The 27443-nt window shown below is 47.9% G+C and overlaps 1 protein-coding gene across 2 annotated transcripts in view; it reads right to left on the reverse strand.

The window, feature by feature from the left end:
* Positions 1-26886, reverse strand: part of CREB3L2 (cAMP responsive element binding protein 3 like 2) — a 75617-nt gene extending 48731 nt beyond the window's left edge. Inside the window, exon 1 of one of the 2 annotated variants that reach the window (XM_071422463.1) lies at positions 26519-26886. In XM_071422463.1, coding sequence (XP_071278564.1) covers positions 26519-26626 — 108 coding nt within the window. In that variant the 5' untranslated portion in view covers positions 26627-26886. The remainder of the gene's footprint in view (positions 1-26518) is intronic. The other variant, XM_071422462.1, reaches the window with a different exon arrangement.
* Positions 26887-27443: the final 557 nt, after the last annotated feature.

Here is a 27443-nt window from a genome sequence, read left to right on the forward strand (position 1 = left end):
ATTTGGCAAGCCTGCACTGGACTTCAGGGTTTCTCTATCAAAGAGACTGAAATGCAAACACACACATGCAAACTCTCCCCATGCCTTCTGAAACTAATTTGTTCCTCAGGACACACACACACAGAGCAGTGGTAGCTGCAGCCACACCACACCACAAGCAAGTGGCTGTGACAAACTGCAAGGAACTCACAAGCACAGAGCACTGTTATAATTTTCAGAGTCCACATTTGATTTCCATATCCAATAGATGGCCAGTTTCAGTGCTGATGGGAGATTCCCCATGAGCCCAAGCAAGAGGAATGCTGAAGTGCATGGGGAAATTAAAAGGGAGCTTCCACGTGAAGGAATTTGCTTCAAAAGAAGTCATTTAGCAGCTGCTCACTTCAAAATCTTTTCTAAGTCTTCTAGGTAGTAAAGCTGCATGTGTCTGGGCATCTCTTTCAGGGCCTATCATCCTTTCCAAGTGCCAAGTTTGCAGCAGCAGAAGCCTGCCCACAGCAGAGAAATCAAAGGCAAGTAACTTTATTCTTGCTTTAAATCTGACAAAGAGCACAAACACAAGCGTGTTATGTGCAACCCTGTTCAAACACAGTGACAACAAGGTTACTTGTGCTCTTATTTTACATTAGACGTAAGCTTTTTTAAAAAAAGGTTTTAAAGCTTTTTTAGTTTGATAAAGAAAAGCTTTAAAAGCAGCCAGCTGACAGAATGAAAGGAGAGGGAGCATTTAAGGAAAGGAGGAGTGTGATCCAGTTTTAAAGATTAATTACAAGATTAATGCCAGCAGAAGGTGCTCCAGCCAACACCTTCAGCCAGCACGCACACACAGAGCTCTGCACAGCATCTTCCTCAAACCCTAATGCACAAACAAAGCCGCTTTCACTTGTGGCACTGAAACTTAATTAATTGGATATATTGAGTGAGTGAGTGAGTGAGTGAGCTGTGCAGCGTGGAAGATGCCTCTCCTGAGGCTGCAGAAGGAGCCTGCCAGCGTGCTGGGGACAGAGACGGCGCAGGGGAGTATCAGACATTGCATAAGCACAGGCACACGTCATGGCTCATTCCCGCTGTCCTGCGCCAGCTCAGACCCCTGCCAGCCACGGCCAGGATCTATTCCAGCCTTTCAGAGGTGGCCGGGTGCCCGAATGGGGGAGCAGGGAGGGGAGGCCCAGCCTGGGGGTGTGCCTGGGGACGGACAGGGGACGGATATGGGGCCTGTCCCAGCACCCAGCCAGTGCCTCCAGGGGCCCCTCAGCCCCTGCTTGTGCAACCATTACCCCACAGTTCAGAAGCGGGGGGAGTAGGGTGGAAAATGTTTTTCCAGACTTGACCAACATATTTTCCTTCTTCTAAGGAAAGAAGTATGGCCTGGTGGTTAGAGGGCTGGGTAGGAGCTGCCATCACACAGCACCTGGGCCAGCCTGGGCCTCTTGTCCCCTGAGGCAAAGGTGCCCTTTGCCTCTTCATTCCACACACCCAGGGGCAGAAAGGAAGAGATACCCTCCAGTCAAAAGGGAGGGATCTCAAGGGTAGTGGCATGGAAGATTGCATCACATTCAATGCCAAAATTATCAGGATCATAAGAAAACCAGAGCCAGCTGGAGATAGAGAAAGCACCTTGTTGCAGGGCACAGCACTGGACACTGCACGAGGGCCAGGAGCGAGACACACGCACAAAAAAGTACTTGCAATTGCTTAGGTTAGTAAACACCTTTGAGATCAGCAACTCCAACCCAGCACTGACAAGTCCAACATTGAACCTGGTCTTTAAGTGCCACATCTGCACATGTTTTAAAAATCCCCAGGTATGGTAACCCAATCCCATCCCCAGACAGCCTGTTCCAGTGCTTGACAACCCTGTCAATAAAGAAAAGTTTCCTATTATCCAATCTAAAACCTCCACTGGGGCAACTTGAGGCCATTTCCACTTGTCCTTGGGAGAAGAGACCCAACCCACATTGCTATGACTTCCTTTTAGATAGCTGTACAGAGAGCAAGAAGGTCACCCTGCACCTCCTTTTCTCTAGACTAAACAACCCCAACTTCCTCAGCTGCTCCTCATAAGATCTGTGCTCCAGATCCTTCACCACCTCTGTTGCCCTTCTCTAGACTTGCTCCAGCACCTCCGTGTCTTTCCTCTTGTGAGGGCAAACACTGGATTCAAGATGTCACCTCACCAATGCCACATACAGTACACTTCAGGCTCTGAGGCTACCCAGAGGCAAAGTGCAAGCTCAGGAGCTCAGAAATGAAAATCTGCATTCAGGAATTTCAGGTGTTGTGATTTCTTCCATGCAGCCTGTAAGGCACCTGTGGCACATGGCCACATGAGACCCCACTGCCAGGGACCAACCCAGCACAGCCCCTGGCATTACACAGCTCAAGCAGAGAGACCCAGAGGGAGGAAAACTCTCCCAGAGCTAAATGAGTCTCTTTGGCTCTAGGGAAACACAGGTAGAGAGCCAGAAAATTAATCAGGGGAACCTTGTACTGCTTATCAGCACTGTGTAACTCCAGAGCCAGTTAGGACTATATATACATAGATTTATATACATGTGTATGTGTGTGTGGGCTTGTGTGTCTGTGTGCATTAAATATAGATCATTTTTCTAACATTTCAGATGAGCATCTGCCACAGACCATCTGGGCTGGGAGGGAGGGAGACCGGAACACCAAGGGACTCTTGAGGAATTTGAAACTTGCAGCGGATTTTACACAGAAAGCTGTTGCATAAGGGACACTGACAAATGTGTGGTATCAGGAAGGTTCTTTAACTAAAAGAAGGAAAAAAGAAGAAACAGAAGTGATCCTAAAACTGCTGCTTCCTGTGGGGGTTGGAGCTGGCTACAGATGACAGGACTGACTTCACACCACTTCTATTCAGCATCATGAAATGAAACTAAGCCAAGTTGCCAGGACAGGCATCAGTGTGCCAGGAGATCAAGCACTGAACTGATGTTGCCCCAGTGAACTGAAAGTGGTACCTAGTGTTCAGCAGGTTAGCACAGAGTGTCTTCTGCTTCCATCAAAAAAAGCACATCAAAGCCACACAAGTTTCAATTCATTAAACTAACATACAAGAACAAATGGTTCCTGTGTAAAGCATTCCAACATCCTTCTAGCCAAGACAGCTTCACATTCATGATGTTTATGTGTAGATAGAATCTCAACCACTTCCCTGGGCAGACTGTTGCAATACTTGACAGCCCCTTCCACAATTTTTTATCATATTATCCAATCTAAACCTACCCTGGTACACCTTCAGGCCACTTCCTATTGCTTGTTACCTGGAAGAACAGACTGACCCAACCTCCTTTCAGGTAGTTGTAGAGATCACTAAGGTCTCTCCTGAGCCTCCTTATTCTCTAGGCTAAACAACCCAGCAACCTCCTCCACTCCTCAGAAGATCTGTACTCCAGACCCTTCAGCAGCTTCTGCTCTCCAGAGACTAAAGCAAAGCTTTACAAACTAGAGGATTTTATAAATCAAGGCTCACAATAATCACATCTTATGCAATAACAATACAAAGACTCAGACATGCCAAAACTAAAACCATCAGATTTTCAGAATTGCTGAGCATCCTCCTCTCTATACCTCTATTTTTAATTTTTTTTTCTAGTTGCAAGAGCTTTAAAGTCTAACAAAGGAAACTAAAGAACGTGAAATAGATTTGAGTTTGCAGAGTCCACAAACTTCCCCAGAAAAGTGTTGGGTGTCCACAAACAGCAAGGGATTTAAAAGCACTGCTCTGTTCTACCAAAAAGTTGTGGCTTCAGATGGCTTTGGAAAATCTGGTCTTTGGCAAGGCAAAATGAGCATGGCTGGCACTAATGCCAAAGGAGAAGAATTCAGTATTTCTGGGGTTTCTGAAAGCTGAATTGCTCCTGTGTTGTAACAGTTGCAAGCATGCACACGCTGGGAACCCAAGCATAGGACAGTAGAGGGAAATAGCTCTTCTTTTGGAAAGAGCAGCTGCCCCTCTTTTCCCCACTAAGTTATCTTTATTTTTCCAATAGTGCAGTAAAAATATCTAGTAACATTTCAAAAGGTCCAGTAGGGCATCATTTTGTAAAAGGAACAGAGTAGGCCATTTTACAGAAAGACCTAACAGTTTTGTTCCATCAAAGGGTTCTGTTACACAAGCCTCCAGTTTGAGCTTTATGGGGACAGCCAGGCACACCCAGAAAAGCCTGCAAACAGATGAAGATAATAGAAGTTTAAATGGACCATCCAGCTTTTAGCATAATTCCCATATGTGCCATTCTACAAGCTACCAGGTGGGTGGGATGGGGGGAAGGAGTAGAAGACATCATCAATCTCCCCATCCTGCCTACAGTGCTTCAATCTCTGGTGCATGTAGCTGCAGTTAGACCTACTCCCCTATTCACAGGATTTGTTAAACCAGCCAGAAAAGGTCAGGACAGAACATGGAAATAGACTTAAACCAGATTCCCATGCTAATAACAACTCAAACTGCATATTTCCTAACTAAAATGAAAATATTAAATAAAAGCAGCGACAATCTGATATGCTTTTAAAGGTTTAGTGCTCTAGCCATTCTTATTCAAGCAGATGATTTGTCTGATCCTGATATAAACCCTTTCTTAAAACTTCAAGCAGTAAACAAGGATACATGCTGAGAATCAGCCTTTTTTGATGTGTAGAAATTTGTATTCCTGGCTTTTCTGTTGATAAGATAGAAGCTCTACACACAGTGCTGTACCTAGAGGAATAAAAGCTGGACAGGGCTTTTCACACCACATCACAGTATTGTCAGGCAATGCACTGTATTATCAGACAACACCACAACTCTCCACCTCCAAGAGGGGCAACTGGGCCAACAAGCAAACGGGCTACAGACCCCACCAAGGGCTGTAAAATCTCTCACTGCTAAGGGATGTCCACGCACATGTTCAGGTGTTCTCCTGGGACACTCTGAAGTCGGTGTTTTGTTTAGGGAGAAAATCCAGCACCACCTAAGGCGGACTACAGAGAGGGTCCCTACCAGGACTTAGAAGAACAACAACACAGACCTTCTGAAGCCTTCAGTGATAAGAATACACAAAACCCAAAGACACAACTGGAGAGCAGAAGAGGAATGTGCACAGCTCTGCATCTTGTCCTTCAACACTCAAATTCCCATGGCAATAAGTCTTTTCTTTCCAAAAACAAGAGCACAATTGTGAAACTGGTGCAGGAACACCAGCAGCAAGCCACCACTACTGACACGCACAAGCTTCATCTTTGGCAAGATAACCTCTAGCAGCAAAAAGGTCCTGTGGTCATTCAGCCTCTGCCAGTGGTGGCACAAGAGCACACTTGATGGGGAAGAGGCCTGGGGATGTTGTGGAAAGGGACAATATTTCACCAACAGCCACCAGAACAGCCCAGATGCTTTTTATATCAATACCTATCAAGCCCCAGGATACCTGAACCCTTTAGTCACTGCCCAAAAACTCAGATAAACAAGTTCTAGAAAAATGTCCAGAAGAACAGCCCTGGCTTAAGATAACATCGTGCCAGACACCTGCAGGACTAGCACTCTCCTGATGGCAGGAGCAGGCCTTCACCCCTGCCCTCCTGTTCTCAGGAAGGGACAAGCAGCCTAACTCGCCTTCCTGGGCAGGGTTAGGCTAAAACACTGGTGCATGAGGCCCAGGCACCTCTTCCCACGACAGTCCCCAGCAGAGACACCAAAGGGACAACTTTGGCAGCAGCATGGAAAAGCAGCCTTGTGCAAAGATACCAAGTGTGTGCCCAGAGCGGCTCCAGGCCTGCCTCAGCCCAAAGCACAAACACAGAGCTGTTGTCCTTGGAAAGAGGCGAGAGCATCCCCACAATTCACCCACCAGCGTCCCAGCCGTGCTCTCACCCGTTATATTTAACTACCAGCAACCGATGTGCTAACCCCTCCCTGGATTTACATCATCCCTCTGGCAGAATGAAACCACGTGGATTCCGCAGGGTTCGCTTAAAAGTTATGCACACACGCACGGCTCGGTGGTCTCAGGGTCTCAAAGGCCTGCCCTGTCCCTCCCGATCCAAGGGAACACAGAGCCAATTGTTGGGAACCCGCCCCCACAGAGCGGGGACTGTGCGGGGAGAGCAGAGGTGGGCTGCGCTGGAGGGAGCTGTGCTTTTTATATCAATACCTATCAAGCCCCAGGATACCTGAACCCTTTAGTCACTGCCCAAAAACTCAGATAAACAAGTTCTAGAAAAATGTCCAGAAGAACAGCCCTGGTTTAAGATGACATCGTGCCAGACACCTGCAGGACTAGCACTCTCCTGATGGCAGGAGCAGGCCTTCACCCCTGCCCTCCTGTTCTCAGGGACAAGGAGCCTAACTCGCCTTCCTGGGCAGGGTTAGGCTAAAACACCGGTGCATGAGGCCCAGGCACCTCTTCCCACGACAGTCCCCAGCAGAGACACCAAAGGGACAACTTTGGCAGCAGCATGGAAAAGCAGCCTTGTGCAAAGATACCAAGTGTGTGCCCAGAGCGGCTCCAGGCCTGCCTCAGCCCAAAGCACAAACACAGAGCTGTTGTCCTTGGAAAGAGGCGAGAGCATCCCCACAATTCACCCACCAGCGTCCCAGCCATGCTCTCACCCGTTATATTTAACTACCAGCAACCGATGTGCTAACCCCTCCCTGGATTTACATCATCCCTCTGGCAGAATGAAACCACGTGGATTCCACAGGATTCGGTTAAAAGTTATGCACACACGCACGGCGCGGTGGTCTCAGGGTCTCAAAGGCCTGCCCTGTCCCTCCCGATCCAAGGGAACACAGAGCCATTTGTTGGGAGCCCGCCCCCACAGAGCGGGGAGAGGTGGGCTGCGCTGGAGGGGAGCTGTGCTCCATCTGCCTTCCACACGCATTCCTGAGGCTCTTTCTTCCTCCAGCGCAAGGCACATAAACACGGCCAGCGAGACATTTCTGAGCAGAGGCAGGAGCAGTCCATGGCCCTGCGGAGAAGGAGCAGTAACCCCCGCCTGTCCCCCATCCCCGAGTCCCTGCCGAGGCAGGGCTGGCAGCGATCCAGCCCACCCGGACACCGCGCCAGGAGCCTGCAGCTGCAGGAATGTCTAGGACCGGCGCACGCAGCTTTTTTTAATTGCATGCCTCTGCTTCCACCGTCTCAGACTGCCCTGGCTGGGTACGTTTTGGGGTCGGCTTCTTTTTTGTCCTTCTTATTTCTTTCCCGAGTTCTGCTTTTAAGTGGATGGGAAAGGGGAGCAATTATAAGGCAGGCTATGGTGATGGAATGCTCCTCTGCCTGTTCCTAGACTTTGAAGGGATGCTCTCCAGCCTAAATGACCACAATCTTATCTTATCCTCATTTTCGGGTAACACTTGTGTTTTTTCAAACTCTGAAAAACCATTTTGCTCTGTTGATAGCGGTGGAGAAAGCAGGGATCTCAGACGACACAAACCAGTGTGAACAAAGCTGAAAGAACACATTTCAGAAAACTTCGATGTGCCTGAAAACACACATGCAGAAAGGAGTGTTATAACAATATCAAGCTATGAAACATACTTTGGCAACCTATCTTTAACAGCTCAAGAGTCTAAATGCTGCTCATATCCAATGGATGAGAGCACATCTTGAAAACTGAGCAAGTCCTGGCAAAGTCACATGCAAACTACTCAGCTACGCCAGCTCTGTCATTAAAACTCAGGCTGAGCACAACAAAGAGGCACATTTCAACCGCAAGACTCAATCTGAAGCCATCACACCAGACTGTAAATGCAGGAGTTCATAAATATGCAATTTCTTATAGCCTGACTTTCCATCCTATCTGTTTCAGCCTCTTGTCAGCATACCACAGCATCAGTAGACCACGCAAAAGGCCACCACCAAAACAATCCTAGTATTGCTGTGTCACTGGAATTCTGAGATAAAAATGTTTAACAGCCATAACATGCAGAGATATGTGCCCTTCTGCCAGAAACTTTTTCGTTTATTCCTCATATTCAACAGAAGGCACCATCCTTCCCAGAGGTCACTGTTCTCTCAGCTTCACTCCACATCTGCTGCTCCAACCCAGTTCCACCAGGATGGATTCGTGGGTTATTCAAGCTAACAGAGACCACCTTGGCAGAGCAGTATGAGGGAGCTACTCCAGGTTCAGTTATGCCAGCAGCTCTGAAGTGGACAGCCAGAACACCTAACCACTGGTTCATTTATTGCTCTCCCTCCCATGGGTGATTTCCACTTTATTTCTACCTGTTTGGTCAATCAGGACTGACCTCATTTAAGAAATCAGAGAGATTCCACAACTTCAGAGCAGCAGCAGCCCAAGCACTCAGCCCTGTACAACTCAAGCAAAAATTGGATTTCTTTTTTCTCTCCACCTCTCAGAACTGCATTGTTTATAGCAGCAGCTCACCTCACAGACTGTTTCTTCTTGGAAACATAAGAGAATGTAGAAGTATGTAAGTAATTCAGTGTTTTCATGCAGAATGTTACAGTGACACGATAAAAAAAAATCATACATTCTTCCTGCATCATGTGGTGTGTGTAAGTCTTTATAAAATGAGACATTATGATGTAGGTTGTTTAGGCTGCTTCATCTAAATCACACTGCCTTGCACAGAGCACTGCTCCCTTTACAGGTATTACAAATGACAGGATTTGGTGATTTAATTGCAACAGTTAGACCATTCTGCCTGAGGTCAGGTGCACAGAACTTCACTGAAGTGAAAAATGCACCTCCATAAAAAAAAATAAGACCCATATTCTTGCAGCGAATCTTTGCCAACAATATGGGCAACTCTTCATTTTCTATAATTATTCCATAAAACACAGTGAGGGATGTTAGCATCTATTTTCCAGATAAGGTAGTGCAAGAAGTGACCTCCTCCAACTAGAGCAGCATTTGGCATTGAAAATGCAACAAAAACTTGAGTATTCCTGTAAGAGATCTGCAAACCTACCTATCCCCATATGTATAAGTCTGGAAAAGAGATTCTCTGTCTTCAGCCTCAAGAAGAACCAAAACTGGTACAGACAAAAGATATCTTTAAGAATTCTTCTTAAAATCATGGAATGAGCAATTTGAGCTCTATCAAAAGCTTCACAAAATTTCTTTGAGTGACGATGCACTTTGAAGTCCAATTTCACTAAATTGTCATGCCATGGTCATAGGAGAGGAAAAAAAGCAGATTGATCTGGACATCTTGTCCAAGTTTGCACCGAGTAGCTGTACTATCTCCAGGGTGAACAGCTCTTTCCTAGAGAAGAATGTGTGGTTTGTGTGGTTCTCTATCTTTATGATCTCATGGATTAGCTTGAAATGCCTGGGGCTACAGTGCATCCTGACCAGGACATGCTGTCTCTTAGGATGTTGCAACAACACAATTTAAGTGCCGAGTAGATTTCACAGGCTACTTTCCCCAGCTCCGAGTCACCAAACGGCCGGAGGTGTCAGAGTTCCCATAAATCACAAAATCCTGCAAGCTGTACTGACAGGACTGCCACTGCAAGCTCTGGGAGGGCACTAGCAGCGCTGCTTCCTCCAAAATCTGTGCACACTTTTGTCACAGTACACACACAGGACTATTCAACCCTTCTTACTGAAGGGAACGTCTGCTTCTGGCATGTAATGTTCCCAAATCCCACCAAAAAAGATTACTCTAGGTAGCCACGTACTTCATGATGGCAACAGATCAGCCTCAAACTGAGCAATCCACTCATCTCTGGGCCATCTGCCACCCACCAGACACAAAGTACCTGACTTTGTTTCTTACTAGAGAAACAATCCAGCCACGCTTTAGCAATTGGAAAATAAAATTCAGCTGAAGTTCTTTTGGCCTGACCACTGCAGTGGGTTTGTTTTTTTTTTTTTTTTTTCTGGTTTTCCATATATAGTTGTGACAGCAGCAGTAAAACATTCTCTCAGCCGCCCTCCCGCAGCTGAGTCTGTACCCGCCCACACCACAGATGTACTCAGAGGTACCAACCCCTCCCTCCCTATTTACACAGCCTGACAAGCCCAGGATGCCACTTGCTGCAGTGCTGTTGGTGCTCCAGCCCTCCCACAAGATCCCAAATTTGTGTCTGGGGTCCAAGGCAGCACCTGTGCCAAGTGTAAGGACCAGGAGGAGCCTGCATATCTCAGATTCCTGAGCAGAGCACTTCCCGTGCTGCCCAAGAACACTGTGGGGTCAGAGCTGGCAGGTAACTATCAGAAACTCATAACAGGAATTATTTCATTCTTACAGAGTTATCAAGGCACATTTTAAGCACTGCCTTCAGGAGTAGATTTCAAAATGTTTCACACTTCCATGTTTTCTTCTTCACATATGCTTCCATCTAGCAAAATCCCACTGCATTAACAAGCAAGATCTTTACCTTCCTTGTCGTTATGCATAATCCTAACTAAGCAAAACATGCACCTTCCACTGAAATTTCTTTAAGTTACTTAAGCTACATTAGCTAAACATTATTTTGCTAATGTGCCAGTGCCACATTCTGATATATTCTGCTTTGGATGGTGCACTCCCACTCTTTTCCCAAAATACAAGAAACTGTCTCCAAAATACTGCACACCTCCAAGAAAAACAACACACCAGTGGACAGATGACAATTTCTTGCTAAGGCTGAGTACACTCCTTCCCCTGTTGAAGAGGGAATCAAATTTGGATCTTTTGAGGTTTGCATCACTTCCTGGTAAGGGCACATTTTGTCTTCTTTTTTTTCCCTGTCTTTAAACCCCTCCAAGCCCAGGCAGAATCCAAACCAAAGTGGCTGAGCCAGCTTGCACTACACTTTATCAGTCAGCCTGTGACCGAAGCAAGCACCCCAGACTTCCCAGAGGTACCCCTGACCAGCAGGCCCAGCTTCTCACAGTGGCATCAGTACACACAACTACATCATGTCTGCCAGGGAAAGATAAAAAAGCACAGCCTGCAGATAAACATTCTGCTGCTAAGTCACAGGTTCATCATGCATATACTAGAAATATGGAATAAGAGGAACCCAGCCTGCTCTAGTGATAACTCTTGTTTTAAGTGAAATTACAGTTTCTGTTTTCTTAAATTTCATCCTGGTCCAAGTAGTCTTTATTAAAGTTTTAAGCAAAGAGAGCTTCTTCCTAGTTTTTCCTCCCAAATTCTTGTCAAACTGGCTGTTGTTCAGTCTATGCCCTGTCCCTTAGTCTGAACCCCCTGAAGAGCTCTGCAAAGCTTAATCTGGAAAGGGAAGAGGTTCTCCTATTGAAACATATTCAGCACAAGCTGGCAGGTCTGAATTAGACACACAAAAACCTTACAGTGAGAGCTCCACAAGACCACCAGCACCTACCAGCAAGGTAAGGAGCAGAAGTGACACACTCCTACACTGTATGGTTTCTAGGGCAGGAGATGGCTGAAAGAGCACACATTTCTCAGCTCTTCTACATCTCTCTGCCCCTTCCCTGGATCCCCTCAACAGATTCTCTGGCTATACCCTTTTCCAGTAAGATAATGGAAACCCTTTTTACTCCCTGTTGTGGTTACACTTGTGCCCTTTCATATGAGCCTGCCCACCTCAGGGAGGTGTGAGAAACTGTGCACTGGGCTATAGTGAAGAACACCTAAATGAGGCAGAGGTGTTCCTCACATGAAACTATTTTAAAAAAGACATTTTATAACCCTTTTTTTCCTCCCTGCCAGAGAGGGATGGAAAAACCCCCTCCTTCCTCCCAACCTTATTTTCCTGTTTGGTTTTCAAAGGAACACGAGGATATAAAGGAACCAGGTCACAAAGACAATTTGCTAAAAAGGAGACTCTGAGAAGTTACCAGTGACCTCAAGCATTTGAATGTAGTGTCTGCAGTTACACTGACCATAAGGTCCTAAGGCTCCCTGCTCCTCCCTGAGTGGGGAACATCCCTGTTTGCCTTGGCTCCGCTCCCTGAAGCGCTGCGTCACTAACTGGAAACAGCCGGGCTTGCAGGGAGATTCCAAGAACAAACCCAAAGGAGCAATGCAACCACAGGCACCACTCCTCACACCAAATCAGGGGAAAATACAGGAGGCTGAAGGAGCCTGGTCCTTGCTTGGCCCCTGGCTAAGCTAACAAAAGAGGGTTTAAGTGTCTCTGTGTTGCAAATAAGCACAGTGAGGAACCTGAAAGTGCTGATTATATTAATTGTGCTCTTGTACTTCAGAGAAATCCCTGACAATCTGTTTAGAGACCAAAAAAAAAAAAACCTCCTCCCTGCTGCTATGAGACAGCACTAGGCCATGTGTAACCTCAGGGCTGCTTCTACACCAGGCCTCCCTCCAAAGTCCAGAGGGAAGATGAGCTCCTGTGTGAGTACAGCTCCAGTCTGAGACGTGTCAAATATCTCTGCTTAATGCAAGAGCTCTGAAGCAAAGCATCACCCAGACACATTTCAGATTGTCACAGCACTGCCTCAGATGCTCACAGAGTGCAGCATCTGCCAGTGACTGAGCTGGTCAAAGAGCTGTTTCCCAGCACCAGCACAGCCATCTCTCCTTGGCACGCAGTGCAGACCTCTGATGTCACAGCCTGGGCTGCACACAACTCAACACATTTCCTCACCCCATCTGCCTCCACACTTCTTCACACCCCTGCTTGGCCCAGGTTTTCTCAGGCATTTGCTCACTCACTTCATGCCATTTCCACAGAATTCTGACTCCCATTTTTCTCTGTTGCTTGACTGAACTGATGGAATGCAGCCTGCCTGCCTCAAACACCACACCTCTTGTTGGAGATCTCGGCAGAACTGAGGATTTTTGGGACACCTGCTGGAAAGTGCCTTAGGAGGGCTCAACCAAGACAGGATATGCAAGTCAGGAGAGACCCCTGAAAGGCCTTCTGGCAGTACTCTGAAAAGCCAGGCATGTCCTGTCCTGTGGCTCCACTGCCACGGGTTACCTTTGCACAGCAGAATGATGGAGGTGGTCACAGGAGGAGACCTTGCCCCACAAATTAAGTGGTGCTGAACGACCAGCATTGCTCATTTACTCCATCCCCAGGCAGGCTCTGGAGGTGACTCCCAGCAGCACGTAGCTTCAGCCTCTCCTGGTGGAGCCTGACCAGCCTGACAGGATCATCAGGCTGAGGAGCTTCATTCCTTGCCAGACATTCTCCAGGAGGCACTCCATGCTGAGCAGGTCAGGAAGGGGCCACTCCACGAGTGCAGCAGCATTTCCCCACACACCACCACACCACAGGCACACTGGGACTTCATGCCACAAGGAGAAGTAACACTGCTTTAGAGATGATGTGCACTCTCCTGGTCATTGCTGTGTTTCCAATACAGCTTCTGGACACTTTCAAACCACATCTGCTGTCCACACTATACTGGAACAAAATATTTTTGCTTCTAGCATATTCCAGAGAAAAACCAAAACAGCATTACCACTACAAAAGGTCATGCCATGTCATGGAAGCAGTTTAAGGCAGTATCTTCTGTCTGCCAGCTGCCTAAATACAGAGATGCCAAGGGAGAAAAATTACTCACCCTTCCCAAATGTCCCAGGCCCCCTTCTCCTCCTGTTTCAATCTGCATGTCAAAATTAAAGACTATTTCCCTATAAACTATGAGGAGACTGACCCTGGATCACACAGAGACCTCCAGGCTTGCTAAAATGCTGCAGAAGTTCTGGACAGACCCTAATGAGATAAGGCTGCCATAGCCAAGAGATTTTAATCCTCCTCCAGCTGATGGTGTAGAAAGGTACAGGCTTGTAGAGCAATGCACAGAGACAGAGGGACAAGAACAATCTTCCACTGTTAAACACTGGGGTAAAAGTTAGTACCATATCAACCACCACTTTCCATTACTTACACCTTTAAAATAAAAGCTACAAACTTTGCTTTTTTATCTGTATATTTATCCCATCTTCTCACACATTCCCTCCTTCCTCATACCTCACCCTAACTGCCTTGCTTTCTGCTTCTCCTCTGCCCTTGCCTTGTCAGGGTTGAAGACCCCTGGCACACTGACACCAATCACGTGTGTTTTACCCACTCTATACAAGGCCACCTTTGGTACTCAGCTTCAAGAGGGAACATACATAAAGTTGGCCCTGTATTTTGGGACTAACATCTTTTTTCTAGCTGAAATCTTATCCTTCTCCATCTGCCTTGCATATTTTCCTCCTTTATATGTGCCAAGAGGTGTCGTGATAAACACAAGCAGTTCAAAACCAGCTTGAAGCAATTAAAGCACTTATTTAAACTTCACTGAAATTAACAGTTCAGGAAAATGACCAAATGCTGTGATGCATGTGATGTATGTTCTGCCTTGAAGTATCCAGAATCAACAGACCCAGCAATAAAGTTTTATAGCATTTCAAGCTAGAAAGGACTATGAAACCTTCCTAATCTTCCCTGCTCTAATCCACTGTTTCCATAAGGTACCCTTATAAAGGATCTGATAATTTGTTGAAATATAACTGCCAGAAGAGAACATGGGTGTGCCTCAAAGATTGAGGAATGAGCATTTTTCTTAAGTCAAGCATTTTTTAGCACATTTTTTTGTAATGCATTCCAAGTCTTGATTTCCAATTCACCTGTATTCACCTGTCCCATAGGTAGACACATCTTTGTGCTCCTAGTCACATAACTTTGCTTCCAGATCATGGATGAAAACCTTGAGAAGCCTCCTGTCTGGTTCTTTTTGCAGAACCCAATAAATCTATTCTCTGACACCAGTTCTCTGTTAGCAATACTTTGAGTCAGTCCTTTAATTCCATACACTTTGTGGTACAATCTTTCAGCCAATACAATGAAATAAATAGCCAATTGCTTGCAAAATTTCTCCATTTACTATCATTGTTTTTCATCTCAAAGAATGTAACCAGGTTTGTCAGACTATATCTGCTTTCCCTTAAATTCTATCTACTAGGGTTAAATCCTATCTGTATAATTGCACTCTGTAACAGTGGAATACTAAAAGATTCCAAGTATTTTTACATATCTTTGGTACCAGGATCTCCAGTGCATCGTTTTAATTTCCTCCCCTTTGCTCTATTAATTGAAGATTTTCAGCTATTTCCCCATAATGTCATGACCCAACAAAAATCAATGTCAACAAGCCAAACTTCCCCTCTGGGACCTTCCAGCCTATCTGGATTTCCAGTTATCTAGATTTATTGGTTCCAAGGCATTTTGTAACCTGATTACTGACAGTGGCGAATTTTCACATGACACCATTTAGAAAGGTAGACACCTTTCTACCCTTACACTTGCCAACATTGTGTTTTCCCCTTGGATATTCTTTGCTGATCATCCTCAGTTTCTCTTTACTTCACACCAATTCTTTTTTACCCTTCTCTAGTAAGCATTAGATCAGACAAAAAGAGAAAAGGTACTACCAGAGGACATTAGCAGTTTAAAAAAGGCACAGCATAATATAGCTTAAGATTCATAATCCCCTTTATGATAATTTTAATCTAAGCACAAAGCTCTGAAAGGATCCTGCTGGAAATACAGAAATATTCATTATCTGTGTGTTATGAGAACCACAGCTGAAATCAAAGTTTTCAGACACTCTATTCTGGTACAATTACTGAAAATGACATTGCATACATCACATGAAACTGAGAAAGATGCCTCAAGAATAGTAATGTTAGCTTAATATAAACTGTTCTGATCACATCACTTCCTCAAACTCCTCCAAACACCTGTCCACCTTTAAAGCAATACATATTTAATGTTTGTAATAATTTCTCACAAACCTGCTACTTCAACCCCTTACTTTTGCAGCTGTTCTTGGAATTCTCCCAAATGAGCCTCTTTCAGATATCCAGGTGTCAAGAACTGAAAACTCCTCAGCCAAACTGTGACATACTGACACCTGCAAGAGCCAGGTTTTTAAGAATCTCCCCAAACCATACTTTTCAACACTTTCATCCCCACAATAGCAGAAGCACAGTTAATTTGCCATCCCCAGCCACAGCCCAGTCTCCTTTACACCCAGACTTCACAGCTTTCTGCACTCAATAACTGCTTCAGAAGCCTCTTCAGCAATGCAAGTTTCTGCAGACTCTTGTTTCTTGCTTACAATTCCAAGCTCCCTTTTCCCCCTCAAATGCCTGTGAATTTGAAACAATTTCCTTGTAGTTCCAGTGGCTCCATCCACCACACCATGTCCCTCTTGAGCACTAAAACCACATCTTAAAACCTAGTAGGGTTTTTTCCCATCCCCAACTAATCTTGCCAGCAAGCTCTCCCAAGCACAGTTCTTTTTCATTAAATCTAAAAAAAGATGTTCTGGACACAAAATGGCTTTAAACTTTTTAGAAAAGTAATCAAGATTTTAACTGCACATTTTTGAAAGTCAGTGACACTTTTTGTGTTCATTTTGATCTGGCAGTGTTTGTAGTTGAGAAAAAAACAGCAACATGAATTAAGTTCATCTTTTCCCTGTGGTTTTTCTAACATATTTCTAACAACCCAACAAACAAGCAATGGCAATAGGGAAACATTCTCAAGTCACAGAGCAGACTCCCCAGAGCACTTTTCTGATGGAAATTTAGCTGAAATTTTGCTCTGAATTAGAACAGCCAAGTGAGAAGTCACAAGTCACCCTGGGCAAGTACAAAATACTACTTCTTCTCTTTTAATCCTCCTGGCAAGCGACAGCATCCCCTGAAAGCCATGAGAAGCAAACAAGCTGAATTGAAAAAGAGCTGCAAAAGCACTAAGGCTGGAGGAGGAGACAAATTTTGCATCCAGAAAGCTCATGCCTTAAAAGCAGTGAGTGCCAAAGCTCATTCCTGCCATGCCTGCTCCTGCAGGCAGTCGTGCCTGAGTGGTGCCTTCCAGCAGAGAGAGCTGCAGATCCCGAGGGAGCAGCACCCATCCACATCTGGAGCCCCCTGCAGCCGCACCCATCCACATCTGGAGCCCCCTGCAGCCGCACCCATCCACATCTGGAGCCCCCTGCAGCAGCACCTATCCACATCTGGAGCCCCCTGCAGCCGCACCCATCCACATCTGGAGCCCCCTGCAGCAGCACCCATCCACATCTGGAGCCCCCTGCAGCTGCACCCATGCACATCTGTAGCCCCCTGGCAGCTGCCAGCTCCTGCCCTCTCCCAGTGAGCGTCCCTGCAGGAGTGCCATGAGGGAAGGGGTCAGCCAGGCAAGCAGGCACTGAATCATGTGGATGGCACTCTCTCCATCTGGAGAGGCAAGGGGGAAATGCTTCCCAGTGAGAGGAAGGGCAGATGGCTCACAGCCAGCCATAATGGACATCCCCAGAGGGCCCTCAGCCCCTGTGGCATTTCACCAGGGAGCACACAAGGCATTAGAGCCATATGTAGGCAGTGCCAGTTTGCTTTGCTTTTTCTAAAAAGAACCCTTCTGCTTTATGCCCTTTTTCTAACAAATACATCTTACCAGCCTGCCTGAAAGCCCACACCACTGCCAGGCCTGAGTCACACAGCCAGCAGTGCAGGGGGGAGGCACAGAGGAGGAGGGAAGGGAGCTGCAGCACCAAGGAGCTCCAACAAGACACACCATCAGTGCTGATGACGAGGCCAGTCACACCCATGATGAGAAAGACAGATGTTTTGCAGAAAGTCAGCCGCTGCCTCATATGAGCAGTTATGAAAGTGGAGAGTTCAGACATCATATTTTCCTTCAGTCTTCATCCTTTTCTAGCCAGGACGGATCCCAGAAAGCCAGGTGTCTGGCTGCAGGAAACACTAGAGCCTTAGTTCTAAGTTCTTAGTCTCGGCCCCTCCTGAAGGCATCACTGTGTCTGGAACACCCCAGGCTTTCTAAGGAAACCCTGCCATCACTGCTCCAGCACTGGTGAGAACTGATCTTCCAGCACAGAAGATCAGTTCTCTGCTGCTCCTGAGTTTTGGTTCTACATGTACACAAATCTCTCCTGCGGGGACCAGAGGCTCCATAAATGAGAACACACATGTCTTCAGATAACCCCCACAAAACCAAAACATTGCAGGTGGATTACAGAAACCAAAAGAACCTATTTTTTTTCCTAAGACTGGAGAAAAAAAAAAAAAAAGCAGCCTTGGAATAAGCATTCTCTTGTGCACAGAATTTGCTGCAGGGCTGAAGGAACAGAGATCTGCTTGGTATTCAAGGACTGGAGTTTGGGGTTTTTTTTTGATTGGGTATTTTTCAGGTTTTAGGTCTACAAAATCTCCTCCATGCTACTCACATGAGCTAATCCATGAGGTGGTCTTTTTCCACACCCACAGTTTCAGGGTTATCCACAGAAAGGAAATAACACAGGTATGAGGTAGCATAGACAAACAGCCTTGAAACAAACCAGCCTGGTGCCCAGCAGTGCCCTGTCTCCATCTGAGCAGGTCAGTGCCTTGAGACCAGACTGCTGTAAAAGGAACCACAGCACAGGTCCAGCTGGAACGGGGCTCAAGTCATCTCTAGCCCAGCCTTCTACCCAAACAGGGACAACACTAAGCTAAGACCAGCTCACTCAGGGCTCAGTCAGTCAGGTCTTAAAAACTTCCAAGGAAGGAGGTGGTGCAGTCTCCCTGGGCAGCTCTCTCTCCAGTGCTCAGTTATTCTCACTGTGAAGCCCTTTTTCCTTACCAGTCTGAACCCCTCTCACTTCTGCTGGTGTCCATTTCCTCTCACCCTCCTGCTATGCTGTGGTGTAAAGAGCCTGACTCTTTTTCCACTCTTTTCTACAGACCTTCCCATCACAGCATCCAAACTTTGGAGAAGAGAAATTAAACCAGGTACTCCTAAGCACAGCAACTGAAAGATGCTTCTCTTGCTTCACAAGTCACCATGTGCTGCAAAGAATTTTGCCACAGCTGAGGACTCTGCTCACATCCAAAATCAGGGGCAGCACTCAACATCCTTAGTGCAGAACAAGGGCAAATGGCTTTCCTCGTGTCTCCTGGAGATCAGCCCATCTCACCCAAAAAAGCACACTCCTTAGCTCTGCAGGCAACTTCAGCTGCAGCAAGAGTGCTGCAGGCTCACCAAACAGCCTGGGCTCACCACAGCAGAGCTGCAGGAGTGCAGTGAGCCCAGCCCCAGGTGAGCCACTAAAGCCCATCAGGAATATTGCTCCTTGCCCCTACACTACAGAGAGAGGAGCTTCCAGCAATTTGTGCCCTGCATTGCTGCTCAGGACACATCCAGTCTGGCAAGGAAGGAGGTCTGGAGCTCCCTAAGACACCCAAAGCTCCCTAAGGCATTATTAGAGCAGCCTGGTGCCTATTTCTCACCCCATATGACTGACAGATTGCATGAAAGGACAAAGCCAGCCCCAGCACAGCTGCAGAGAAATGTTTTTCTTTGGCAGAGAGGAGAGAGATGAAGTGGGTGTCACGTTTTTCCATTAGATTTTTGCCTGTCGCCACAGCAGAGCCAGATCACATACAGAAGATTGAAAGCCAGTTAGCAGCAGATGGCAAAAAAAAATAGAAGGTAGTAGTTTCCAAGACACAGAGAGGTCACTGGCAGTATTCAGCTCCACATTTGGATGGATGGCACCTGTGGGGACAGCTCTAGCAATTAAGGTCTATCCCATTTAACCATACTTTATTTTCCCACATTGCCTTCTCTGCTTCCCTACTCACCCTCAGGAGAGGGAATGCTCATTACTTGGTAGAGTATGTGTATCCTTCCTGCACACATTTAGCACTCCACTCAATCCAGTGACTTTCTTTTCTGCAGTTGTGATCTGTGTCTGACAGCTCACAGGCAGAGAAATGAGGAGAAAGTCCCTGCTCTGAAAAGCTCAGCATCTCAGACTGGATGTGCACCTCAGCTATGCCTTGTTAAACCCCACCACTTTCATTTTTCACCTGTCTTCTCTACTGCCTATTACTCACTTCAGAGAGGTGAAAGGGCAACATATTTGCCAGCAAAATTGTGGCCCTAAGCCAAGCTTATTCTTTGCATGCCATTCCTTTTGCTTTTATGAAAGAAAAATAATTTAGCATCGAAGGCAGCCTCCACTTTTCACCAGGACTTGACATCATGGAGGGGTGGTGGGGCCATGGACCAATCCAACATCAGTGCTTCCCTGAAAATCAGGTCTGTCTGTTTTTCTGCTACATACCCAAGCCTTTTTGCTACTGACCCTTGAACAAATACTTCTTCCAGGCAAACCCTGTTCTTTCCAGTGACATCCCAATCAGAGTCTGCTGGTATCAAATAAATACACACATGCACATCAGGCTTGCATCTAAGCAGAACTCATAAATCTACTCTGACTATTCCCACTGCACACTCCTTTAGCTCAAAATGCAGTTCCACTACCCCTTCCCCAGCCAAATATTCCTACCTGCCCTTTCACATCAGCATCAGTACCTGGGCTGCTACAGGGCAAGCTGTATCAGAGAACTGATCAACCTGAAAGCTAATTTCTGGCAAAAAAAGTCATTTCAAAACTGGATGAGCTCGCAGGCAGCTGCCACAACAGCCTGTGGTTACATCCAGGTGCAGAACTGCACTGTCAGGTCTTGTCACCCACAAAAAAACACAGCCAGAAGGCATCTCCATGATTCAGAGAGAGATGAATAGGAAGCAACAGCACAAAAGAATGTGCCCTCCTGAAAACACAGACTAAGAGCTCTGCTGTTAGAGCACCCCTCAGGGACCCACCAGGAACCTATTTCTCTTGGAAAAAGGGCAAGATGCTCTAGGGAATCAGAGGAGTTAAAGGGGCTCAGGTTGGCAGCCAAGACAGCCTGTGACAAATGCCACAGAGCCAGGTCAGACACTCTGTGTCTGACAGCAGTTTCACCTATCAGTAATTGCTAATCTCACTCACAAAATGATCCCTCTCCAGAAGTGAGAGAAGCAGCCAAAAAAAGAGATGATGGATGTTTAAACCAAGTATCATGAAGAGACTGGAAAACAGCTTTTGGGAATGCAGGGAGGAAGGTCTGCAGACAGCAGTATGGACAGCAAGGCCTGATAACCAACATTTGGATACAAAAAAGCACAAAAATGCAGCACCTGTCTGCAAGTGCAAAGCCAGCAGTAAAACTTGCCTGGTCAGAGACAGGGGGCTACTTTCAAAGTGTCTTCAAAGCAACAGCCAAGTACCTCAGAGGGACCTTGTGAGCTGAGGGACCAAGAGAAAATGAGCCCACAGTGGCACAGAGGTCCCAGCTCTTTGGAGGGAGGAGTAGCCAGCAAGGCACAGCACACACTGGCCTCCTCTACAGACACGGATAATCCTAAAAAAGCGAGACTGCTTTAATAAAAAACTAGTCCCCATCCCATGAGAGGGGAAACTCACTTAGCCCTAGCTAAGAAGGGGCTCTTCACATTGCAAACAAAGACCTGCAAAGAGCACAAGTTCCCACCAGCCCTGTAGATAAGCTGAACAACTCCAGACACAGGAAAGCCCTGTCTGGTAACACCATAAGTGAAATTCCTTTAGCCCTGCTATCGTGCACAACCTGCTCCATGTGTAAGGACTGCCTTTCCAAAGGAAACATTTACACAGCACAGTGCACAGCAGTCACGTCCATTAGGAAAAGGAATAAATAGTGGGTTTGTACATTATGCTGGCTCATTCCTATCTACCACGCTTCAAAGTTGGTCCCAGGACAGACTGACATTTCTTCCAGCTCCTGTCTTCACTGCAGATCACGCACTTCACTATACAGTTACAGCCAGCAACTCAATACCCCCATTTTTCTAATTTTAACTGTCAGAAAACAGCAGGGTTAAGTTTCAGGGTCTCCTACTTGTGTTTATCTCAGCTTTTAGAGGAACTGTAGATCAGTTAGACCCATTACAAGTAAGTGACATGTCTCTTGGCAAACTGGAATAGTTTTCTTATTTAAATCAGGGAAGAAAACGAGGAGAAATGGTTTTCAGTGCAAGGCACCATGTACAACTAATTTTGCTGTTCAGCAGCTGTGATGTTGACTTTTTTATTGATATGGAAAGTCATTGACAAAATTTAACACTACTGCTTTGTATGAGCTCTGTATACAACTATTTAAAAATCTCACTTTCTCATTTCCCCTCCTCACTGCAATTTTGGAAAAATCTTTCCAAGTACTGACTGTACAAATATTTTACATAAAGCCAGCTGCAGGTGTATAGAGAAGAAAGAATGAGGGATTTCAGCTTTATGGTTTGTGGGCAACAGACCAAACCCCACGTGCAAATAAATGAAGTAGTTCTCCCCCTACCCAAATGAAAGAGAAATTGGATCCAACTATACTGACACCAGAGAGCTACATGCAGCCACCACACAATAAGATACAGCCAGCTCCACATCCACACCCGCTGCAGCAACCACAGCTTTCAATTAAATACACACAGACTGTAAAAATCAAGCCCTGCCATCCATTAAAATAACGACTGCCCTGCTCCAAAAGCTCGAGGCACTCCCTGGCAGCTCATCCAGAAGCAGCTTTCCTGCAGAAGTCATTAGACACACAAAGCAGCAGCAACCATCGTTTCTGTGGCAGAGGAAATGAGTCACCAGGCCAGCTCCGCTGAGGTTCAGAGGTTTGTGATGGAGAGGAAAGGCCAGCTCAGAGTTTCCCCAGCTCATCTTAGATGACAATCACAACCCTGACCATTAACCTTCACCTTTGGCTTTGCTTTCACAGGGAGACAGAAACTTGCTAGCTGCAGCCTGGGAAGCCTCCTCCTCTCATTCCAACCCACAGTGCACCCCTGAGCCAGGGCTGAGCTGCCCACAGCATCCCCAGTGACATGGAAACAGGATCACAGGGCTCAGACACCACCCAGGCAACAGCAGCAGCAATGCGACATTTCACCAATTTCAATGCAGTGTGACATCTCACTAATTTCAATGCTTTCATGAGTTCCAAGTGCAATAGGCAGGCTCTTTAACAAATAACCCATTTGGGCTACTTGGCACTTGAAGTTACTTTCCAGTTAACCACTCATCCAAACAACCAGGATATGACATCTAGGAATTTAGTCCTAAATATCTGAGCCAGCTGCTGTCCCCCATACCTGCAGGGCAGCTGCAGTTCTGCATGTGCCATGCCATGATCACATCCATGCTTGCATTCTGCTGCATTTGCTACCATCTGGAAGCAGCATCCCATGGGTTAAAAGAGCCATGAAAATGGGGGGAGGAAATAAAAATGTCCAAGAACCACCTGCCTTTCAGCCCCCATCCAGCCATGGGACAGGTAGCTGGCATTTCATGGCGTGTTTGTCAGACTTATCCACCTACATCAGACGTGGCACTTGTCAGAGAAGACAGGGTCCCAGCTGGGCCATGTCCAACCACAGACCAATTCCAGTGGAGCCCCAGGGCCTCCAGCAGAGCCCTCACACTTCAGGCCCACCTGTGTGTTATGGAAAGTAACAGCAGCAGCAAGAAGCTGGAGGTGTTGCCACACTCCTGCTCCCCTTGGACAGTGGCAGGTGTTGTGTTTCTCTTCTGTTCAACCACCAAAAAAGCACAAACTAACAATAATAACACTAATAATAATAACAACACTGCCTTGCACAGTGCCAGCACATGGTCCTACCAACACAGTCACAACAAGCTACAGCACAGCTGAAGATTGATTATATAATGCAGACACGTGACACATACCATGAACACGCCTCTGGGAAACCTTTCAGCCTTTGCTTCCATGGGAAACCACTCTGGAAAAATAACTGCTATAAAGCTATCTGGCATGCAGGTGAGGACTTTAATGAGACTTTAACCTCCGGGATTGCTGCCTGCCAATAGCAGAGCTGAGCTCCTCGAGGCCCCACTTTCTCCAGGTACAGCTGATGGTATCACTGACAGCACCAGTGGGGTGAGGGAAGGGCTCCTCACACAGCTCCAGGCACTGGTGAAATCATCAGCTGTTAAAGAGAAATGTAAATCCCCAGGAGGTTGGATTTCAGCCCTGGTAATTAAGGCAGGCTGGAACAGTTTAAAATAGAGGTCAAGTTTTTAAGTGTATGCATACTTTCACACTTGTCTGCTAGTGTCAAATCAACAAGAGCCAGGGGCAGCCTTTTTGGTCATAGAAAGGTTAAATTTCAACTCAAAACACACAAAAAGCAGTTGGCACAAAATTCTCACCCTCACCAGTCCGTACACACAGGTGGAATGACACTGACCCTTCTTCCTGCTGGTGAGCTCTCCCCTCAATCATCATCTTCTCCCTCCTGCCCCTGCCGGTCCAGCTTGTGCTCCCAGGGCTGCCCTGACTGTCCCAGAGGCTTTTCCCAAGTTTTCTTGGATGCAGACCTGCACATCCAGCTAAGGGGCACCTGAGGAGTGTGTGAGGAGCAGAAGATGCTGTAGGACCCGTGTTCCTTGGCTGTGAGGGTGACAGCCAGCACAGGGCGTGGGCACTCCTGCGCAGGGGGCACGGGAAGGGTCTCCTCATCATCCCAATCTTTCCAGAAAAACCCTGCAGTAAGTTTGCAAACAGCAGAATAACGGGGTCAAACCAGTCCTCCCAGAAGGAAAGCACAGCCCAGGAGAAGAACAGATGTTTCATCCAGAGAGCTTGTTTGTTTTGGGTTTTTCAAATGATTCTGTGAAGTTTTGGCCAGAGGTAAATAGAAACCTTGTGTTTTATGGTATTAAGCATGGTATTCTCCTCCACATGGCAAAGCACATGCACAAAAGAAATTTTTCACTCTAAAGAATGTCAATTTCATAAACATTCCTCTCTTCTTTAAAGATTGCAATACCTCACTAAACCTACTTTATAGCATTTAGTTGGGCATTTTTTTTCTGAAACTTTTTTCAGAAGAATTCCAAGAACAACCAAAAAGAGAAATTGATTTAATGCTTTTTATTTGGCTTCAAGAGGGTCTCTAAAGAAATCTTAAACTTCTAAAAAGACCCAATCAGCAAGACAGCAAACACAAACAAATCAATGTCAGTGTTACTCCCAACAAAAGTCATCACAGCCCAATATTTTGCAGATCCAGCTACACACTGCCCCTTACAAAATGCTCACCATCATAGCATTCAAAGCTGAAAATCCCCAATAAAACTTGAAAACAGAAAAGGGAAAAGCATCCCATTTCCATCCACCAGACAAACAGGATGTTTTCTTTATCAAGACACACTTAATTCTCAGGCTTCTTGAAATAGGGCAGAAAAGACATATACATGTCACTGCAGCCACAGTTTCTAGCCCAAGTGTAAGATCTCCTTCAAAGCACTAATTAAAGAAGACATGAGAACACCGAGTAAGAAAACAAAAGTTAAGAGTGGCAACTCCATTCTCATCACAAGGATCCAAACAGAGCAAGAGGAAGTATGCCAGCACAACCATAAAATCTGAAGGGGAACACTCTCCAAAGAGCCTCTCATTTCATTCACAACATTCTTGTTGATAAAGAAAAAAAGCCACAAGAAAACAGCTGTTTGAAGGAAGAGCTTTCCATTGCTAAGCGCTCCTGCTGGCTTTTAAAAGCCCAAGCCACCATGACAGGATTGCCTTTCCCCGGATCTACCAGAAGACACACATTGCGCAAGAAAGCCCAAGACTTTCAAAGACAAAGAAGCCAAACACTGTCTAAAGACCCGTCAGGCGTGCAGCAGGCTCGCTTCCTGCTGGGACCAGGCTTGGAGCTTGTGACGGACACGATCCCGGATCACACTAGCACGCACCACAAATAAGGTTTTCCTTGTTTGCCTTACAAGACCAACGCCAACATCAGCACGGGGGCAGTGCTGCGGGATCCCCGCTGCTCCCACGGAGAGCCGGGCGCCTCGCTCGGGGCTGCATTTGCACATCACCCTCCTGCAGGGTGCAAGGAAGAGACGCGGAGCCCGTCCTGGGGCGCCATCCCCGGGGCGCTGCCACATCCCGTGTGGATGTCGCCACCTCCGCGTCCCTCTGGATCTCCATCCCAGCACGTGCCCGACAGCCACACCGAGCGGGTGGGGGAGAATTCCACGCCGCTGTCCCGAGGTGCTCCGGCACACTTCCACTCGGGATTTACACCGACGGGGCTTTGCAGAGGTTTTAAATCGCTGTGCTTGCGAGAAGCCTCCCTCCTGAGTAACAGCGAGCCAACAGACCCATTTCCTCGGAACTGTCCTAGCTATGCGTTTTACGCAAGCCAAAATATGGGGATCCCAGCCAAAAAACAAACAACAAAAACATCGAAACTTGTTTCACTTCCTTCCTGCGCTTGGGGAGCGGGATGGAGCCGGGACAGTCCGGTCCTTAAGAAGAAGACACGGCCGGCGACTCCTGAGCGGCCGCCCGGGAGAAGCGGCAACGCCGAGAGAGCCCCGGCCGGGCGGGGGAAGCGGCGCCGGACGGAGCGGGGGCTGCGGGACCCCGGTTACCGGGAGCCAGGCTCGGAGGGGAGGGAGCTGAGACCCCCCCCCTCGGCGCACAGGGGACCCCAAGGCCTGCCCGAGGACAGCCCGGCCCCGGGGGTGCACTCACGGCGAGGGGCGCGGGGAGCACCTGTTGGCCAGACCCGCCCGGTGCCGACCCTGGCGCCCGCCGGGCACGCACGGGGAGCCCGAGGAATCCCGCCACGGCCGCCGGAACGCGGCCCAACCACCCCACCCCCGGCCTCCGGGGCCGCCGCCCGCCCCCGCCGCTCCTCACCGTGCGGCTCAGCAGCGTCTCGGGGTCTGCGGGCTCGCACAGCTCGCTCAGCTTGCGGTCCCAGTGCAGCAGCGGCGGCTGCTCCCCGCCGCTCTCGCACACCTCCATGGCGGCCGCAGGCACCCGCGCCGGCCCGTCGGTCGATCGGTCTGTCTGTCTGTCGGTCGGTCCGTCCGCCGCCCCGCCGTCACACGCTGCCCCCGCCGCTGCCCCGGGCCGCGGAGCCGCGCGCTCGCCCCCGCCCCGGCGCGTCCCCTCCGCCGGCGGCCGCGCGCGGGCGTGGCCGGGCGGGTCACCCCCGCCGCGCCCCCGCCGCCCCGCCGGCCAATCGGGGGCGAGAGGCGCGGGGCGCCGGCCAATGGGCGCGCAGACCCCGAGAGGCCGCGGCCGCGAACGTAGGCGTGGCGCGCTCGGCCAATGGCGCGGCGGAGCGGCGGGAGCGGTGGCCAATGGGGCAGCGACAAGACTGCGGCCGGCGCGCACCGCCCCGCCCCGCCCCGCGCCGGGCCGCCCTCAGGGAGGGACCCGCGGTGGCCCCGGGAGAGAGGGGCCCGGACTGAGGGAACGGGACGGGACGGGAGGGGACAGCGGGGACGGGGGTGCCCGTTCGGTGAGGACAGGTCAGAACGCACCTTCTGAAAACCACAACTTCACTGCTCGGGGCAGCCGCACCGAGGCCGCTGGTGCCTGCCTCAGATCGGGCCCAGAGCGCTCATCAACTGGCGGCAAAAATAATCCCAGGCAACGGGAAATGATGGTGTTCTGAGACTTGTGTTGCTGCCAGGCCGGGGCAAGACTGACTGTCCATTGTTCTTAAAAAGTGACAAGTTGCTAAATGTTTCGGGTTCAAAAAGCATTGCTCAGGGTGCCTTGTGCAGGAACAGAACTGGAATTCCTGGCGTGTTCCCTCTCTCCTAGAGCTCCC

This window comes from Agelaius tricolor, unplaced genomic scaffold (genome assembly GCF_023055355.1).
Source record: "Agelaius tricolor isolate 1412-34295 unplaced genomic scaffold, bAgeTri1.0.p SCAF_3, whole genome shotgun sequence".
NCBI lineage: Eukaryota > Metazoa > Chordata > Aves > Passeriformes > Icteridae > Agelaius > Agelaius tricolor.